Source organism: Melampsora larici-populina (assembly GCF_000204055.1).
Source record: "Melampsora larici-populina 98AG31 unplaced genomic scaffold MELLAscaffold_35, whole genome shotgun sequence".
NCBI classification, from domain to species: domain Eukaryota; kingdom Fungi; phylum Basidiomycota; class Pucciniomycetes; order Pucciniales; family Melampsoraceae; genus Melampsora; species Melampsora laricis-populina.
This window is the reverse complement of record NW_006768799.1, coordinates 682,451-701,133: the sequence shown is the minus strand read 5'-3', so window position 1 is coordinate 701,133 and position 18,683 is coordinate 682,451. Positions and strand designations below refer to the sequence as shown.

Here is an 18,683-nt window from a genome sequence, read left to right as displayed (position 1 = left end):
AATTGTGTCGTCTGCTCTTTCGGAATTATCAAGCGGGCTGGAAGCACTTCAAGCCTTGCCTTCGCCCAAACCAAACCCCCCCACAGTCACAGCTCCGTGTTCTTTGATCAAGTAGGTCTGATCTCTTCACCCACTTGTCTTTTCGCACTGCTATGCCACTTCTGCCCCGTCAATACCACGCGGGATCCACTTTTTACCTGCTCTCTATTCATCACGCTTTCTGAAGGTTACCCTAACTAATGATAACAACCTTTGAAATAGGTCCATCAGGCATTTTGTCAAGCAAATTATGTTCACTTACACCTGACTAGTATCGGGAGTTCGACGTTCAGAGCTAGTGACGAGGCCTCTCTCGATCCAGATAGCCTCAGCATCATGCCGTAGTATATATTTTTCTTGAATATTTGGGTTCTAGGTTCATACGTGTTTAATTTCCATTTCAATTCCTGCGTCATTCTCTGTAAGATTTGTGGTGGTGTGGAGGGCTCAAAAAGCAAACTCCAAAAGAATGCTCCGAAAGACAGGAGCTACTAAATAAAACCTCAAGCAACGGCTTTCTGCCGTTGTACAATATACTTAAACTACTTCCCATTGCAAGTTAGGTTGAATAAGATCTTTGCAAAAAGAGTGATTTCTAAGGAAAACTACCACAGCAGAGGTATTTGTAGGATTGTTTGTCTTTGCTGCTTGCCTGGAAGACTTCAAGTGAGTTTCAAGAACAATGAGTTGACAAAAGATAAGAAATGAAGAAAAAAGATCTTTGAAGATTTCTCATATATCCTATTCTAAAACACTTTATCTTTCAAGTTATTGGGATTTGGATGGCGAAAAGACATTGTGTATAATCAGGAAGAAAATGGCGTGTATCATAAGTGTAAAGTGAGGATCCAAAATCTGAAAACAATGCAATCATCTCTTGGGATGGAGAAGCTATTCTGGCAAAGAAGAGAACGTCGGAGTTAGCCTCGAGATTCCAGACCTTCGCTTTGGCTCGACTGCACCGTTGCCTCTAAAGTATCAAACCATTCTTTCTACACAAAGGTGAAAGGATCTTTGAAGGTATGAAATCCTTCAGTCAGTACATTTTCTTCTTTCTGTTTCCCTCTTGAAGAATTACATATCTTACCTGTTCAAGTACACCGAGAGATTCCCTGAATTCCTCAATGGTACAGTTTTGTTTCCAAGAAGGATGTTGAAGAAATTCTTTGATTTCTTTAAAAAAGGTCCTATAAGTTCATTGAACCTATTAGCATTTCTCAATGCCTTATCTTCTACTGGAAGATACCAAAATGGTCTTTTATCATCATTTTTGAGTGAAATAAGGTGAAGGATATATTCTATCAATTCGTTCTTCAATCTGAAGTCCTTTGCAGTAAACCTTCGAGACACAACCTTGAATATGTCGTGTAAGATTTTGGTCAATTCTATGCCTCTTGGAGTTGCAAAGTTCCAAGTTAGGACTTTCAAGCCTTTTCCAGCCTCGGCAGTCGAAAGGACTCTATTGGAGATCAAAGTATCTGCAAGATGGTTGCGATGTTTTTCTGCTATTTGATCTTCCTCTAGAATCGGTTAAAAGAATACGATAGATCCATATATTTTAGTCTTATTTCATCTTTAGTAATCTGAATTTCAATGTGACTCACGTTTTCTCAAGACCAATGTCTTAAGTTCTTTTGGTCGATCCCAGAGAGAGTAAATTTCAACTGTGCGATCTGGTAAAAAATTGGGCAAGATCTTTACGAGATCTGGAATCATTTTAGGATGATCATTCAGTTGAAGAGCCATAGATTTGAATAAATGTTCATTACTTTCAAAGAGTGCATCTAAAACTCTTATAAATCTTTTCAACTGTTGAGATGAAATGGATTTGACTCTTAATATTTGAGTTATATGAGATACTTCGAGATCCTTTGAGTTTTGGAACTTTTTCAAAAGTAGCTTGAATTCTGAAGCTAGTCGATTATCTGAAAGTTGGATCTCGATATCACTATGCAGAATCCTCGGGCAGATATCTTTGTTTTTGATCAAGGCGTTGAAATCTCGAAAGCCGATGTAATGATGTTCTTCTAAATATAATAGTAGTCTGATCACATTTTTCTCTTCATCAAATACTTCTTCGCGTTCGGAACTTATTATAGGTTTGGACAAAAATGATAAGATCATCTTTTTAAATGTTGAAAGACGATCCCAACAGATTGGAGACCTCAAATTGATAAAACTAAGGTAAATCTCACTGAAGTCTTTCGAAGGGGCATGTGAAGTGCTGTCTAATTCTTTTTGGATAAAGCTTATTGATGATTCCCTTTGCATGGTTTCTGAAATCACTAAGATAGAGATCAAGACGATAAGTAAGATAGAGTTAAATACATCTACAAAATAACTCAAGGCACCACTTACATTCTGATGGTTTGGCTTTTGAAGGAGAGCTTGACCAGATTTTATGAACGACTTTCTTCAAGTTGTGATCTATCAATCGTGATACATTTCAAAAGATCCTCGGAGTTGGACTTCATATATTTCCTCGGAGAGTCATTTTGTTAAGGAATCTTACCTTTCAGCAAAAATAATTGAAGATCTTCACGAGGTCTACTCAAGTGCTCGTCCTTCCAGGTAACTGGAGTAGACACGTGGATATGAGGGTTTAGGTATGAGAATATACCAAGAGCCCAGATTCTTTCTGCTTCATTTGTTACTTCATTTCGAATTACACTACGAGCAAGATCAATGATATCCCGGGTAATTGCCGTATGAATTTGAGAACCGTCTGGGATATTGTTCAAATCCGACCCCAATTTGAGCACGCTCTCAGCCAATCTCTTGACCTGAGGAAAAACGGATGCTCGAGAAGCTTTTTCAGCAACTTCATAGTATATTTGCCAGGGTGTGGCGACTTTGACTCGATGGTTGTGCTTTGGAAAAACTCCTTTGAAAGACTCAGTTATTTCTCTCTTGGGAATCTCAATTTTAACTTCTTGATTGGTGTGGATCTTGATTCCTGCGCCTTTGGATAGCGACGACCCCGGCTCCCCACCTTGACCAAATGCATGGTAAGATCCCAGGAGCAGTTCCTCGGTCGGAAGAGAGTAAAGAGACGGAAGAATGGACAATATGACCGGATAGAATGACAGCTGAGAGTTCCACATCATCATTTTAATTGCGGATGGTAGCTAGCAAACAAAATTTATAACAACCAAAGTTGATCTTCATCAGCTTATTTTATCCTTTTTACAAAAATATGGAAAACTTTATCGTAGGTAAATCATCACAAGACGTGTTGCCGCTTTGAGCCACACAAGTTCGAACTGCATAATATGAGATCATATCACTCTCGTAAGTGACTTAGCAAACGGTAAGGAGCCGTGTATTGATGAGGTACGGGGCGCATATGAATGGTGAAGGCGGGACTGTCGAATATGTTGCGTTATCGCTAGAGATTGCGTAGAAACCTGCCACAGTAGATTGACTTTCAGCTATCGTGCTCGATTGAAGGCATACGAGACGAGATTCAAGTACCCATCTACAGCCGATTTGAGAATGAACGTTTATTCCTGAATGCGCATCATGGTACAAAATCTGGTTTTGTTTTTAATCGAGTTTTGTTTCTCTGCTAAATTTGAGAATACAGGGAATACAGAACCTGTAAAAACACTTTTTAGTTGGTTTTGACCTTTTTGACCACTGCGGCAACGAATCTTTTTGCAAAAAAAAGTCAATCCCCACCAATTTCACACCTTCACTTCCAACATCCCTTGTCCGTCACTTTGATACGTGAATATGTAAGTATGTAAATATACATTAAGCAACAGAATAGACTGTGTCATACTTCACTTTTGGTTACATGATCTCGTGAAGTGTTTTCCAGGTTCAACCACATTGATGCCACAACGTATTACTATGATGGTATATCACACAGTAGGCACCACCCTTTTTGTAGGACAATACATAAGAGTTTGACAAGATTATGTTTTGGCAAAAAGAGTACATATTAATCATAGGATGAGGCCAGTAAGTTCAATTCTCCTTTTGGGGTCATGTTTCAAAGTTCTTACATTGTACTGCATATCTGATGCATTTTATGAATGTGCTCAGTGGTTCACAAACCAATATAAGAAACCACAAAAAATGCTTCAAAACCTGTCAGATCAAAATCTTTTGACCTTCACGCTTTTAGTCACCGCTGCTTTGAGCCTTACGGTATGGCTTTTTTACATGTCTTTATCCTCCAGAGCTTACTCTGCAGAGGATCCTATGAATCCTGCAAAATAAGAATATTTCCATGTTTCCCACCGGAGGTAGCACCACAGCAGGACACCTGTGATCTCTGTCAATTCCCACCAATGCAAGGGAATGAGTTTTTGAGTTTTTTTAACATGAGGGTCTGAGAGGTACCATATGCATTCATTATTTTTTACAGAGAGGGTGATAGTGTGGATGTATGGATTTCACATACCCAATATCTGTGAAAGTTGAACTACATACAATTCAAGAGTGTATGAATTTTGGACAATCTTGTTGGATTTTTTGTGTACACCATGGGGCAAATTCTTGTAGAGATGCACCATGGAGACATCCAGATACATTTGGGATATCCTCTTGTTTTGCATAGGGCGGGACATCCTGACACGGTCTCATGCAGGACTTCTACCTGGTGTTCCCCTTGGAAATTTGGAGACATTATTTTTTATTTCATAGAACAACTCCAAAATCCAAACTCCAAACAAAAGATAGTAATGTAGAAGAAATGATGAAGTTATTTTAGATTGAAAAAGGTTTGCAGCAAGGAATGATAATGTTCTTTTTTGACAAAAAACAAACCTGCATTATCATGAAGTTCATCCCATCTTGAATTAAAAACCTACTTCTAAAGGTTTAGATTTGTTTTTTGATCCATTTCAAAACCCAAGTCAAAGCTACAACAGGTATGAATACCAAAAATGTAATTGTGGAAGGACAATGAACTGATTTCATGGTTTTAGTATGGAAAAATTATTTCTGAAGAAAAATCATTTGATGATCATTGTCAATTCAGCATTGTAGGTAAAGGTGTGAATCATAATTGAGCAAAAAGTAGAATGACAGTTTGTACTTTCAAAGCTTGCTTTTTTTACTTTACTTCTCTGCCAAGTATAACAATCTGAAAATGAAAGAAGTGAATAGATGATTAGGCAACAAAGGGTTGAAAAATCAAGGCTTGATCTTCAATGAATTTCTTTGGTTTTTGGAAAAGGGTCAAACTTATACTTCCAGATGCAAAAATCAGATATTGTGTTTTTTTGGTTTGGATGTGAAGTGATGCACTGATCCAATTTTGGGTAGTGGGTTTTATGACTGACCGGTTCAAGTTGAGGAAGTTAAATAACTAGATTTGTGGACATAGTAGATCTACTGCCAGCATCAAAGAGGTTCCCAGATGGCAAGATGGGTCCTCCCCTTCTGCTACTGTTAAAAAGCTCCATGAATATATCCTGAGTAGCCATTGTGATATATGTAGTCAATAGCTGTGTTCAAACCTAACCCGGTGGACACAAAAACCCGGTATACCCAGTGTTGTGATTTTGGTGGTATCTTTGTGTATCTATTGACAGCTCTTGACAGCTTCCAGCCAAAAAGTCAACTGGGTGTAATGGGTTTTTGTGCAACTGGGTTAGGTTCGAACACAGCTAATGTTTTGGAATGTGTGTCTCAATCTGAAAAAAGCTACAGCATGTATCACATGTGGTTTTCTTATCTAGATGAGCAGATAGCTGAGTGGACTTGTATGTAGCTGATAGCTAAGGATTTATTCAGATGTTTGCACATATGTAGCATATGCTTTATGGCTCAGATGTACTGTGCAAAATGATTTGATTCTCCATTCTTCTATCAATCATGTTCCCACCAGGGAATCTGAAAGATGACAAGATTTGGATACCATACCATGATTTGAAGACAAGGTCCAAACTCCACCTTGGATGCAAGGCTCAGAAGTTCAACTATGCAGGGAAAAAAAGCATTTTGAAGTACTCATCACATCTTGATGTTCATTTGTTGCTAAGTAGGAATAAATTTGTAATGTGATGCTTGATTGTCTTCAAGCTCAATAAGCACTTTGTAAAACCATTGAAAGAAATAATCTGTGCTTATACATCAGATATCAACAGACCAAGAATCTCATAGGTCAGAGATGTTCAATAAATTGTTGCCAAAAATTCTTTGCTTCCGGGTGACAAGTAACCTAGGCATATTTCTGACCAGGTCTGAAGCTTGGAAGATGCCCCGACCATTTTTATCATGTGGCATAGATGCAATGTCTAGCACTGAGTTTCAGATCTGTTCAGGTTACTCCAACTCAAGTTCAAGGTCAAGAAATATTACACAATGGGATTTGAGAATTTTGATAACTCTTTGTCATAGTTGTTAAAGAAGATTCTGTTCAATTGATCTAAGTTTGGTGTCGGTACAAGTATTGACATAAGGGAATGGGTCGAAGAGGCAGACCGGGTACGAGAAGCGCGCAGGGAAACCTTGACGTCCATTCCTTTCCAGCAGAGATCACCTCATCTCACGTGCTGGCAGAGGATGGACGTTAAGATGCAAAAATGATGCTGAAGAATTTTCCTTATAATTCCCATCCTCCTAGCAAAGTTTTTGTCCCACGTAGGATTTTTTCTCACTTCGAAAATCCAAACTCCGCGCTTCAATTTCTCTCTATCTCGGTCCAGTCTCTTTTTTCCTACAAAAATTATATCTCGCTATTAAAATATTTTTGTTGACCTCCCGCCCGCCCATGCTTTCTTCTACAAAAAGGCTAATGCGGTGGCGACCTGTTGTCACAGTGATTTCTTCATTCTTCTTTATTCTCTTTCTTACAAAACTTGTTCAGCCTTATTACAAATAGTTCCGACCGCAGAACTCTTGTGATATTTCTCCTAACTTAGTCCATGTCAGGTTTTAGAACCAGTTTCTCTTTAATAGTCTCACTGCGTCTTCTTCTTTCTCTTATGCACGCCAATAAGACTAAATGCCTTCTGGGCAGTCAAGCGTAAAAAACCTAGCTGCTGATCAGCCCAAGAAGCCCAGACCCATTCTTGATAAAGAAGTCAAATGAAGATTGCATGGTTTATGCTCAATCAGCAACGGGGCTCAATATGATCCATGAATTAACAGACACCATACTTATTGTATGATTACAAGGCGTGAAGCTCTCAATGTGTTTGATATTCTTACTGGAGTTTGATAGGTAGTGCTCAAAGACTAAAGTGTGATATCTCATACACCTACAACATAGATATTGATATTGAAAGCTGAAAGATAATTGTCTGATACCTAGCACATATTTTCAAAATACTTTGAGCTATTTGAAATATTTCAAAACAAATGATTTGTAAGTGGGTACACCACTTTAAGGGATTTAGATTGTGGTCAAGAACCAAGTGGATAGTGATGACAATGTCGATGAAGTTGCATTTAGACACTCCGAGTCCAGGCTTGAAGTTGACATTGTACTACAAACTGGTTCTTTAAACTCGGAATTAGAAGATCAAAAATAAAACGGAGCTTTGAGCAATATGAGATTTATGTGACGAGTTAAAAAACAGAACTTGGGTGTCTCTGATACAAGAGATACAAATTGTAATCCAACAAATGGTGAGACTCTGAGACTGAATCCCTTCTCAGGCAAGTGAGAGTACGAGAAAGATATTGAGGAGATTAAGAGTATAAAAACTTGTATCTATAGTCATCATCACTTATCCTGCTTACTCGTCTCAGAGATTCCAATGTATCAACGATTCTGAATCCCTATTCCATTCTCCTCCAAGACTCGACAGGCTTCCTTATCGCATTCTAAGAGAGAGAAATTTCCAGTTCAAAAATGGTCATGGTTAAATGAGCTCAGAATCAGGTAATGCAGTGTTCATCAACTCACGCGGAGCTGTTCCATCTTTTAAGCGATCGCAATATCTTGTATGGTCCCTTGAACCATTCTTAGCAACGTCACATTCTTTTTTCGCATTGTTCGAATTGGTGTATATAGATCAACCGGAATTTGTTTGACATTGAAGATTTGAGTGATATCTGAAGGATTGTGAGACTTTATTCAAATAAAAAAACAAGTACTCACCTAGTTTATGTGTCTGGGTATTGAATTGATGCCCAGCATCGCAAAGAACCTCTTGTCCTGGATGGCTTTTATCGTCATTACATATGGCGGTGGCCCACGTGGCTAGAAAGTGCATTCGAAGATTTGAACAACTAATGCGAAATTGATTTGATACTCAAAGAGAGAAAGAGTCTTCTTCAGGATACTAACTATCACAATTTCCCTTGACGCAGACTTGATAGTGCTCGGGAACCGATTGACATACTTGGAAAGCGATAAGAAAGGTAGGTATCAGGATTGGATTCTTCCAAACTCATAGGTTTCGATTTAGAAATCCAACTAACGGTTCGCATCGTCGCCGGGCACCCAAGCAGCAATACAGCTCACTCTTTCTGTGTTTCCACGTGAAACTTTTTTGCCATGCGCAAGTTGGGGGTAAGTGAGAATAATTTCTAACACCGAAAAGGTGATTGCAAAAGAAAAATGATTCGACTTCATATTTCAAAGATCGCTAAGTTTTTGGTCGATAGACAATCAGTCAAGAGAAGATCAATATGAGAACTGAACTGATTATGATATGGAGTCAAAATGAAACTAACCGGTAGCGAATCTAAGCTTCCTTTTACTGAGATCCTTGAATTCGGTGAATGTCTGAAACGACAAAAGATGAGAAACCGGATGGTGAGAGGCAAAAATTGGAGAAGAGCCACTGAAGACACAAAAATCAGATGGTCAAGCTGAAGGAAGTCAAATGTGACAAACCTGTTTATAGTGATGAAATGATCAAATCTTACCAAGGGAATTCAGATTTCAAGTGATCACTGATGATTGGCAATTGTTATAATTAGATCAACTTTGACGTTTCGCATGTCATTTTTTGTGTATGTCGTGCGGCATTTCCTGGCATGTCCTTTCGTCCTTCGTGCTCGGTGTTAGACATTCGGGGGGGATTGGGTCACGTTTGGAGAGGTGAGACTTGAAGGATTCAAATCTTGACGCTTCCTGTCAGTGGGACGAATCAGGACGAATCCTTTCACCTTCCATGATAACTTCCATTTCAAAACACACTTGGCCAACACTTGCCATGTTTACCATAACAAAGTATTTTGCACGACTTACAGATTTGACAAATACTTGCGTCAAAAAAGGAATCACTTCAGCATTCAGAAATTCTTACAAAATGCACATTGACATCTTTGAACTTGATGATAACATCTCGAGAAGAATTGTAATGCCATTTCCTCTCATTCAATGCGAGTTGATAAACTTTTCATGGGCGGTGACTGATCCGTAGAACTGGAAACTATCACACTCAGATCATATCGGCACCGAGAAAGCGGTCAGAAGGTTTGTATTCAATTAACATCAAATAACCTGATATCGACTTTTTGTTTAAATAAAAGTACTGAATAATTCCTTTTATACATATAAAAACTATAAAATATACTCAAAGCAAGCACAAATAACCCAAAGTTAAGAGATATGACAATACAATTGATGAAAAAAGATGCGAAACCATGACGAAACATGAAATCGAACATAAGCTTAAATACTATGAAAATTTCCAAGATTCTTCTGAATGACTTGATGGTAATGAGAGAGATTGAGCGAAACCATCATCTGGTAATGTATTGAGATTGAATGGATCTGGGTCGGTGAAGAGGGATGAGAGGTCATTTGGCAGCAAGAATTCATTCAGGGATGAGGTAGATTCTGAGAATGAAAAGTTTGAGGACGGTAGGTTAGTATCCATCTCCGTTGTTTGATTTGTTGGACTTGTATCGTCGCACGCTGATAACATTTGAGAGTAAAGCTGAGCCATGGGAATGATGTTTTCGGAAGGATCGGCTTCAGTAGTTAGATATGGTGAATCATCTGTATCGGAGTTTTGCTGCTAAAGTGTGGGGGAAATATAGTATCAAGAGGATCAGGAAACCGAATGTTTCGAGTATTGATGGTTGGCCAATCAACTTACCAAAGCAGTACATGGCCACATCTCAACATCGTCATCAGATGAGGAATAACGTGAACACCTAGAACTTTCACTGGATGATAGAGAGCTGTTACGTCGTTGGTTTTGGCACACATCTGATACATATTTGCCCAAGTTCTGCCGTTGAGCTCGAGGAATCGGTTTCTCGTAAGGTTTCTTTCGTCCACCGCGAGCGCGTGCGTTACAAAACTGTAGAATGCGACGTATCAGATCAAAACACTTGTATCAAGATATGCTAGGGAATTGAAACCCACCCATCGATTCACTTGTGCTCGGGTGAGATTCAAAGTTTGAGCAATTAGTTCTTTTTCTTCATTGGAGAATTGGTCATCGTGAACCAGTAGAGCCCTCAAAACAGCTGTTTGGTCTTTCGAGAAGACAAATGGTCGACCACGGCGGTTTTGATGAGATTCTGAGCCGCTTGAATTGGGTGACGATACAGAGGGCAAGGAGGATGATATCTTCGGATGTGATTCGAGGGTAGCCAGCCGCGACTTAAGGCTAAGCAATGCTTGCTGCACGCTATCGTTGTAGTAGACGATGAGACCATTGCGCAAGGCCCGGAAATAGCAGGGCTGCACGGATATGTCGAAAGAAGCTCGCTTGTGAATCTTCATCACCGCGTCCTCGTATTTTGCTTTCACATATTCGCTCAACTCATAGATTAATTCATTGAAGGACTTCTCATAATGGGTCGCAATTTCAATAGGTACTGCTGCTAGGGTAAGCAACCTCCGAACATCGGGTGGGTCAGGAAGGGCCAAAGGATCGAGAGGATAGTCGAGGGTTTGAGAGATGATTGGCTCTTCCGAGTCAGCGGTCGGCAATGACTCGATGATATCGCTAGCCCAGTTGGAGATCGATTGCCACATATTGGCGAACATCATGACGGTAGGGTGACGACGAGCGAGGTTTAGAGTCAGGTGTTTTGATGGAGGATATTGTCACGAGATGTAGATCGAAAAAACGTGGAGGCATGACGCTGGGCGACCGCTCAGGCGACAGATTATTAAGAGAATTCGGGAAAAGGAACTCATTGAAAAAACACACTTTGGACATATTCAGTTTCGGGGAAAGGACAAATTTCATTCCTTTCAAATGCGTGTTGTAGTACATGCATATGCAAAGCTTTATGCATATAGCCAGTGTGTTACAATCGAAAGATGCCAGACCGGGTTCCTTTCCTTTCTCTCCTTTCAACGAAGACGACATGACGTTCAAGATACATTAGAAAGGAAAGGAGCAGTAGGAAATCAAACCTTTTCGGATCACATGAGCCAGCCACCGTAGACTTCTTTCCTCACTGATTTATGTGAGCTCCACAGACCCTTTACCGTGACAGAATTCTCCATCCCTCTCTCAAGTTTCAATCAACTGCCCCTTCAACTACATCCTGTTTTCAAAAGGCTCACTCGACCTGGTACCATGTCACTTCTGTCCACATACCAAGACTTCAAGTCCAGCGAGTGCTCATTCCTGGCTGCGTTTGGCGGAGACCAGCCAGTTCCTCTCGGCGAACTCGCCACGGAACTGGACGCACACTCGCTGTCTCTTGAGCGGGCATGCAGGGTCCCGACGCCATCAGTCGGCGTAGCGCAGGAATACGCACAAGCTGCTGTCAACATTCAAGTTTTAGCATCTGCGATGACCCGAGTCCATGCTAGCATTGAGAACCTGATGGAAGACTTCGTCCAAAAGTTGGACCTATCGCCTGCCACCACACATCAACGTGCGATCGGTTCAGCGGCTGCGTCACAAAGACTTTCAATGGATGCGCCAGAGACTTTCGCCTCACCGCCTCCCTGCTCGAATCTTAGAAAAGACCCGCAAGACCTGTTGAGATGTTGGAGTAGTCAGTTAGTTACTTTCTTCTTTGCTACTACATGGTTCGGATAACTCATGTCACTCATGTTTGTTACGTCTTCAGACATCTATCATATCTGTTTCCGACCAAAGAAGAACTTATGGAACTCTCTGGTCAAACGAAGCTCAGCGCAAAGCAGGTCGATCTTTGGTTCCGAAACGCTCGAACTCGTTCCGGTTGGTCAAAACTATTCACCAATAAACTATACGCCAATAAAGACCGCCAAAAACTTGAATCTTACTTCAGCGAGTATGAGGCCACACAACGACTACACTGCAGTAAGGCCGGATCCTTTGTTAGCTCCGATGATGCCTACAAATTGGTGGAGAAAGTCCTGAAATGGTTTCGGGTGAAGGAATCTAAGGATAACTCTACTATCAGCGCTTGCCTGACGCCCTCTGTCTCCGAACAAACCAACAACGGATCCGTCAGCCCATGGGTCAAAGATGTCCTCTTCAGTACTTTGGCCGCACTCCGAACCTCTTCTCCACCTTCGCCGACCAAGAAATGTCACCCAACTTTACGCTGGCCCAACATCTTCAGTCGTGCGCACTCAGAAGACATCGATCCTAGTTTGCGTTCATCCTCCCCCGCTTCTTCTTCCGAGGCTACACCTTCTTGCTCATCTACATCTGGCTCCTCCACTTGGTCTTCCGTCTCAACATCCTCATCTCGGTCTTCTTCTCCCTGCACCGACCCCTCTGTTTCATCACCTCAACGATCAAAGAGTCCTCAATCTACTTCGCCACCTCCCTCGACCTCACCAAGCCTATTCATATCTCCTCTTTTTTCTTCTCCAACATTATCACCGGATCCACTTTCACAAATTAAAACGTCACCACCACCCGAATTATCAATCTGCCTTTCTCCACAACCCGATCCATCAACATCACTTCTTTCTTTCCTTTGTTCGGATAGCTTTTCACCTCCATCTCCAACTCATGAACCATGCTCCATAGCATCTGGACAATTTGATGATGCAGAAGAAGATTAATTACAATCCATTTTACTTTTTTTCTCATTCTTATCTAGTATTTATGTAGTTTTGTTTCGTATCTTTCAGTTTCTCTCTTATTTACGTATATCTTTTAGGATTTCCTTACAAAAAAAATCAAGTATAATATGCTTTGCACTTTTTTGGAGAATAGTATTGGTTCTATGAAACGGTTTTTGATTTGCAAACTTTATGAATGATCATCAGGTGCAAACAGAAATACTACTTGCCGACGAGGTACAAAGTGTCATTCAGAACTTAGACCCCAAAGATTGAACCAATGATCTTTCGCTCCCCCCTTTGAGCCTGTAGTGCACTCCAGTCTCCAGGCAGATGAGACTTGCCCAACTACCTGAACCGCCGTTTTGTCAATCTTACTTCTTTTTTCTGACCCTTTGATTCCTACTAGTACACCTGGCTGAAGAAGCCCAAATTCTTTGTTTGATCAAAAGGATCAGCTGAATGGCAAGTGACCATTCGTCATAAGTTTCTATTGCTTTTCAGCGGTAGCGTTCTGAAGTGCCATATTCGTCTCATGGCAGGTACCTCTCTGTTCGTTCGTGCATGACTCTGTTCGACTTTGTTGAGATCACAGCGGGGTTTTTTAGAAATTCGTGTTCGATACCCGCTGTGAAATCATCAGTGACATCAATTGATCACATGATCTCCTGAATGTGACATGTAAGCATGTAAGGACATGTACGATCAAAATTCAAGCTTGCAAACCAAAAAGACAATTGGTTCAACTCAATATGGTCAAACCATTTAAATCATCTCATCTTCAATTCTTATCAACTTTACAAAAGGCTACTTACATCGGCTGATCAACCAGATTCGTACCTCAAGGCATTATGAATCCTTGTCACTCTCTGAATCTATGGTCTCAGAAAACAAGGAGAGGTCGATTAAAGATCGGCAAGGACGTTTATATCTCAATCGATCGATGTCATTGACGATGCTCTGTGTCTAAATTCTCGAACTGACCATCAGCTCAGGCATGTTCTAATATATCATGTGCTGGAATCAAACTTCAACATCAAGAAAGTTCGATGGATTCACTAGAGGTTGCTGGCTCCGATATCACATGCGCTGCAGCACTTTTCTGATCAGCTGGGGTTTTCCCCGCAGTTTTGGATTGTCGAACTTGAAAAGACCTTATCTGATCTTCAAAATGACATCTTTCAAGTTGAAAGATCCAGTTGATGGCATTGGAACGGTGGATTCATCGGGTCACAACACCGTTCGATGATCAAATCAACTATTCTTAATCTCCAAAGGGGTTGTGATACAGATCATCTGTGTCGTTATCTCGTCACCATGAAGAATACATGATTTCCGTGATGTGTCATTCACATATGATTCATCTTGAATATATATAAATGATTTCTGAAAACTTGTAGCAAAATATTAATAGGTCAGAAAAAGGCGCAGTTCCCTTCGCCTTTTTCCCCTTTAAAGATGTCAAATGTCCAATGATGTATGCGCGTCAGCGTCATAGTTTGCTGGAGCTAATTGCTCATACTTGTTATGAGTTTTCGCCGCCTGAGAGGTACAACAGAGTCGCGACCCATGATGGATATCTGTATGTGGGACCAAAAAGCCGACACTTCATCACTTTTGCAAACCAGATCCGTCAAAGTTTGGTAGGCCTTGAACTTTGCTGCTTTGCTTTCCTGGTGTCGTGTGTTTAGTTATTAATAGAGTTTTGAGAGATAGAACAGCCGAAACATCACGGTGAATAGCCATCTTGCATCAAGGTTGTTGCAGAAAACTGGTTTATCTCCGGCTCATCGTACAATAAGTTTAAATTTGGAACGCTCGGTGCACCACCAGACGTGCGTTGCCAGAAAATGCGGTACCTGACTCATCTAGCTGGTGTACATCACTTATGTAAATGTATCGCTGAGCATTTTTCGTATAACATGTGATAGAAGGAAGATCGGTAAATAAGAAAGGGGCGATTTATTCGATTTCAGATACAGACAAAGGTGCCAACTGTCCCCCGGTATAAAATTGCCACACACGCGGACGAATATCGAGTCTGAATTGGAAGTGCTAGAGCAATCATGAGACTATCTAATTTTTCTTTGATCTTCTGCTTCTTGTCGCTCATCTTACCTTGGCATTTTCCTGGACCTATCGGACAAGTTGACGCGAAGCCGATGTCACCAATGTTTAATTATTTTGGAAAATATCTATCTCGCGATCATGCCCCTTCGAGAAATCTATTACAGATGGCGAGCATCGAGGACTCTGAGGTTAGTACTAAGGAACTGAAATTGAGAGCATCATGATTTGTTCAGAATTTTAAACATCGGAAAACTCACGAGTTTTTGGCAGGCATTTTCGGATGAATCGAGCGTTGAGAGTGTAAGAGATGAAGACTGGAAGACGTACTACAATTTCGTCAAATCAAAAGATTTTCATCATCACGAGAACTCGGATTTCAGAGTTTTGATAGCCCACGTTCATCAAATAGGTCCTGTTTTCATAGAGCATCATACCAAACATGACCAGGAGACACTGGATGTTGTTCGAATCATTCGTCAGATTCTTGAGACTAGTGTATTGAAAGAGACGCACAAGCTTTGGGCTCTTGGAGTTCTTTCTTACCTGAAAAAATGGATCTCAACAGAAAAAGATAGTTCTCTTGTGAAGGAATGGAAAATCGAAGATCTTATAAGTAGGCATATGGGGGATTTTGAACTGTTCTTACTCAAAGGTAAAAGCACTCCCATTTAGAGATTTCGACATTCTCATATCACCAGTTCTAAAGTTCTCCTTTCTACAGACCACGATTTGGCCGGAGCAGTGCAAGAGATTTTACCAATCGAGAGTACACCTCAAAAATTATCAGACCATGGTTAGTAGCTAGACTTCATTATGGGAGCTGTGCTGATTTTCGATCCCGAGACAGTCATTAAGGAAGTATTGAATAGGGCGTCAATAGTGAACTCTATCAAAAAAGCCATGACCTTGGGCGATAGACATCGAAACCCAGGATTTGAGAAATGTCTAGTCTCTTTCATGAACTTGAAGACGCCAATTGATGATAGTCGCGCGAAACGATTAATGAAGAAAATGGAAACAATGCTTGATAGGACAAAAAGCTTTTTCAGTACGCCACCTGAGGAAATATTTATCATTCGAATGACTCTACATATGGAAGAACATCACTTCAATAGTATGATTGAATTTAAAGAATTAATCAACGATCCAAAGATTTGTACCCGGATTCTCAGGAAAGACCTTGAATTTCAACTTCAAGACCCCGATTTATCTCGCATCCTGAGGAAGGTTTTGGAATCATTAATGAACGATGAGATCCTCAAGTCCAAAAGTATTCATATGGCTCTTGAAGCTATGACTGATAAAAGGCATTCTATGCTTCATCGGGCTAGACTCACTAGAGTGTTGAACTTGATGGCCAAGCATGATGATGAGGTGTACGGCCTGGTGAACAAAGAACTAAACCACCCACATAGTATCACCAATCTTTCAAGTATGTTTTTAGAACTGTCTCATGGCAGAATGTACCCAGACAAGATTCAGAAAAATGATCTTCAGTATTTAGTTTTCCAAAAAGGTTAGTGTCACCAAAAAGATTATGGGACAACGTGGTCATGTTTATGCATTTTGTCATTGTTGGCTTCCTGTAGAACACAAAATTTTCATGGAAAAACGTTTAGCAACACTTGAAGAAAACCTACTTACTATGAAGTTTTTAGAGTTGGATGTCATTTTTGAAGTTTTAAAAGAATTCAGTGCAAATCCCAAAGGACCAAGGACAGCTGGATTGACTCCCATCATAAAACAACTCTTGATCAAGCTATTGTCATATCGGTCTAACATTACAGATCCGAATCTTCATAAAATCAAATTAGATGCCATAGAATATATTTTACACTTGATCTTACTTGAAAAAGATGATATGCGGCTGAATAGGAATCTCTCCATCAGGGGTACACCATTTGTCCAGGACATAAGTCCAGAAGTTCTTTCGGTCGCTGGAAGTGATCCGATGTCCCTGGATGATAAGCTGAGAATGTTTTCAAAGCATTTGACAACGTGAGAAATGTTCTTTCTTTCCTTTTCAAGATCCTTAGATAACGGCCTGATCTTGACTTTTTCTAATTTCATACCTAGAACTCTATTGAGTTCACCTGAATCAACATGCCAAACCCAAAGCGACCGTAGCCCTTCATTCACAAAGATGGTTGCATAAGGCATCCAGCCTATTTCGTCAATTTTTAAAAAGGAGGGCTATCTTATGTCTGGACTGACTAACCCGTTCTAGAAATTTAAGCACGGTCTTTTTGACTTGTTGTTTTTCCTCATTTCCACAATTAAGGGAATAATATGTGCCACTGCATTTATTACTGGATGATCTTTAGCTCAGATATATTACAAAATGGCCTTTTGAAAAGCCAAAACTAGCTTGGTTAGCTTTGTGTTATTTATACTATGGCACACATCATATCTTACCGTGAGAGGTGATCCTATATGCAAACGACTCATTTTTCCCTATTTACTTTGTCAAAGCGCTCAATCAAAGAGTGAGATGTTGACTTACTTTACAAAAAATGAAACAGAGAAATGAGAATTTATGAGATAAACTGTCATATAGAAATTACCAATAGTACCCCCCTCAATTTGCTGAAATGCTATACTTGTACATTCCATGCATCAATAACTGTAGTTTCTTCCTGAGTTACTATCATGAAAGAAGGCAAGGTTGATTAAAGCTTGGGATGGACTGGATATATCAATGACAATGGTCTGTGTCCAACCTGTTGACCTTTTCATGAGGCCAGAAGTTTTCTTATCCATTGTGGTATAATTATCATTGGTACATGCTGCCATAATCATACTTTGAGATCAAGAAAGCTGGATGAAGGCTAAAGGGCTCACTGGCTCTGATACAGATTGGCATACACATCACCACTTTTTGAATCATCAATCATCCAAGTTTCCTTTGATTCTTTGACACCTGGCCTTTTCCATCCTCAAATTTGAAAAGCATCACTCAATGATTATGTCAGCAAGATGTAATTCCAAATTATGCTGAAATAATGCAATACAAATCATTTGATTTGATATCAAGAAGGGTACAGGTTTTGTGTTAATTACATACACATGTACACTCAAAAGTTATTTTTCTGTGTTTCGTTACATGTTACATACTGTTTATAGACTGTATGTATATGTAATTAGGTTTCTCCATAATAATCATACATTAAAAGTTAATTTTGAGTACATGCATTGAGACTCTGTCTCTGGTGGGCCTTGTGTGAAACTTTACTGCTTTGCTAATCTACTGAACCACATTTAAGCAATACATAAAAAGGCACAGAAAACTGAAACAATAAGGTAAAAGAATATCATTGAACAATGTTGCCAACCATTGAGGTATCTCCCACCCAAAATAAAGGCCACATGTGGAACACTTTGAACGGCACCAAGCATGCAGTTATGATGGATGTACTGACTGACAGATATAGCAGGAAATTATTATTCCGTAATTTTTGTCTTTGGTAAGTTAACATGTTATACATGTAGCCCAAACAAAGAAGCAAAGGGTGAATTGTTTGGCCCTGGGTAAGACCACTTTCAGACAAAGCAAATGGTGTCAAGTATTCCACTGAGATTAACTTTCTGCACATGCAAAGATAGTTTTGGCAGTGCCAGACCAATTATGAGAATAACTAGTATTCCTTTGATATTTTGCCTCTGGCCTCTCACCCCATTTTCA

General features: G+C 40.0%; 6 protein-coding genes across 6 annotated transcripts in view; 3 read left to right on the top strand and 3 right to left on the bottom strand.

The window, feature by feature from the left end:
- MELLADRAFT_109277 (uncharacterized protein) overlaps nt 1-384 on the top strand; it is a gene marked incomplete at both ends in the record, with an annotated part of 1,303 nt that extends 919 nt beyond the window's left edge. Inside the window, one exon of the mRNA XM_007413235.1 lies at nt 262-384. Coding sequence (XP_007413297.1) covers nt 262-384 — 123 coding nt within the window. The remainder of the gene's footprint in view (nt 1-261) is intronic.
- A 418-nt stretch (nt 385-802) lies between these two features.
- Nucleotides 803-3,149, bottom strand: MELLADRAFT_65579 (uncharacterized protein; the record flags this gene model as incomplete). The annotated part of the gene is made up of 5 exons (XM_007413173.1): nt 803-995; nt 1,127-1,559; nt 1,644-2,324; nt 2,398-2,466; nt 2,552-3,149. 5 exons carry the CDS (start codon nt 3,147-3,149, stop codon nt 803-805), a joined length of 1,974 nt encoding a protein of 657 aa, XP_007413235.1.
- A 4,613-nt stretch (nt 3,150-7,762) lies between these two features.
- MELLADRAFT_109275 (uncharacterized protein) lies at nt 7,763-9,020 on the bottom strand (the record flags this gene model as incomplete). The annotated part of the gene is made up of 7 exons (XM_007413172.1): nt 7,763-7,824; nt 7,907-7,981; nt 8,102-8,203; nt 8,291-8,344; nt 8,425-8,532; nt 8,680-8,789; nt 8,935-9,020. 7 exons carry the CDS (start codon nt 9,018-9,020, stop codon nt 7,763-7,765), a joined length of 597 nt encoding a protein of 198 aa, XP_007413234.1.
- Nucleotides 9,021-9,632: 612 nt separating this feature from the next.
- MlpbW1 (putative b mating type locus) lies at nt 9,633-11,059 on the bottom strand (the record flags this gene model as incomplete). Its single annotated transcript, XM_007413171.1, has 3 exons — nt 9,633-9,971; nt 10,056-10,262; nt 10,328-11,059. 3 exons carry the CDS (start codon nt 10,958-10,960, stop codon nt 9,633-9,635), a joined length of 1,179 nt encoding a protein of 392 aa, XP_007413233.1.
- Nucleotides 11,060-11,498: 439 nt separating this feature from the next.
- MplbE1 (TALE-type homeodomain protein) lies at nt 11,499-12,931 on the top strand (the record flags this gene model as incomplete). The annotated part of the gene is made up of 2 exons (XM_007413236.1): nt 11,499-11,929; nt 12,001-12,931. 2 exons carry the CDS (start codon nt 11,499-11,501, stop codon nt 12,929-12,931), a joined length of 1,362 nt encoding a protein of 453 aa, XP_007413298.1.
- Nucleotides 12,932-14,997: 2,066 nt separating this feature from the next.
- On the top strand, nt 14,998-17,156 carry MELLADRAFT_109272 (uncharacterized protein; the record flags this gene model as incomplete). The annotated part of the gene is made up of 6 exons (XM_007413237.1): nt 14,998-15,189; nt 15,272-15,653; nt 15,723-15,794; nt 15,849-16,517; nt 16,591-16,999; nt 17,030-17,156. 6 exons carry the CDS (start codon nt 14,998-15,000, stop codon nt 17,154-17,156), a joined length of 1,851 nt encoding a protein of 616 aa, XP_007413299.1.
- Between the last annotated feature and the right edge of the window lie 1,527 nt (nt 17,157-18,683).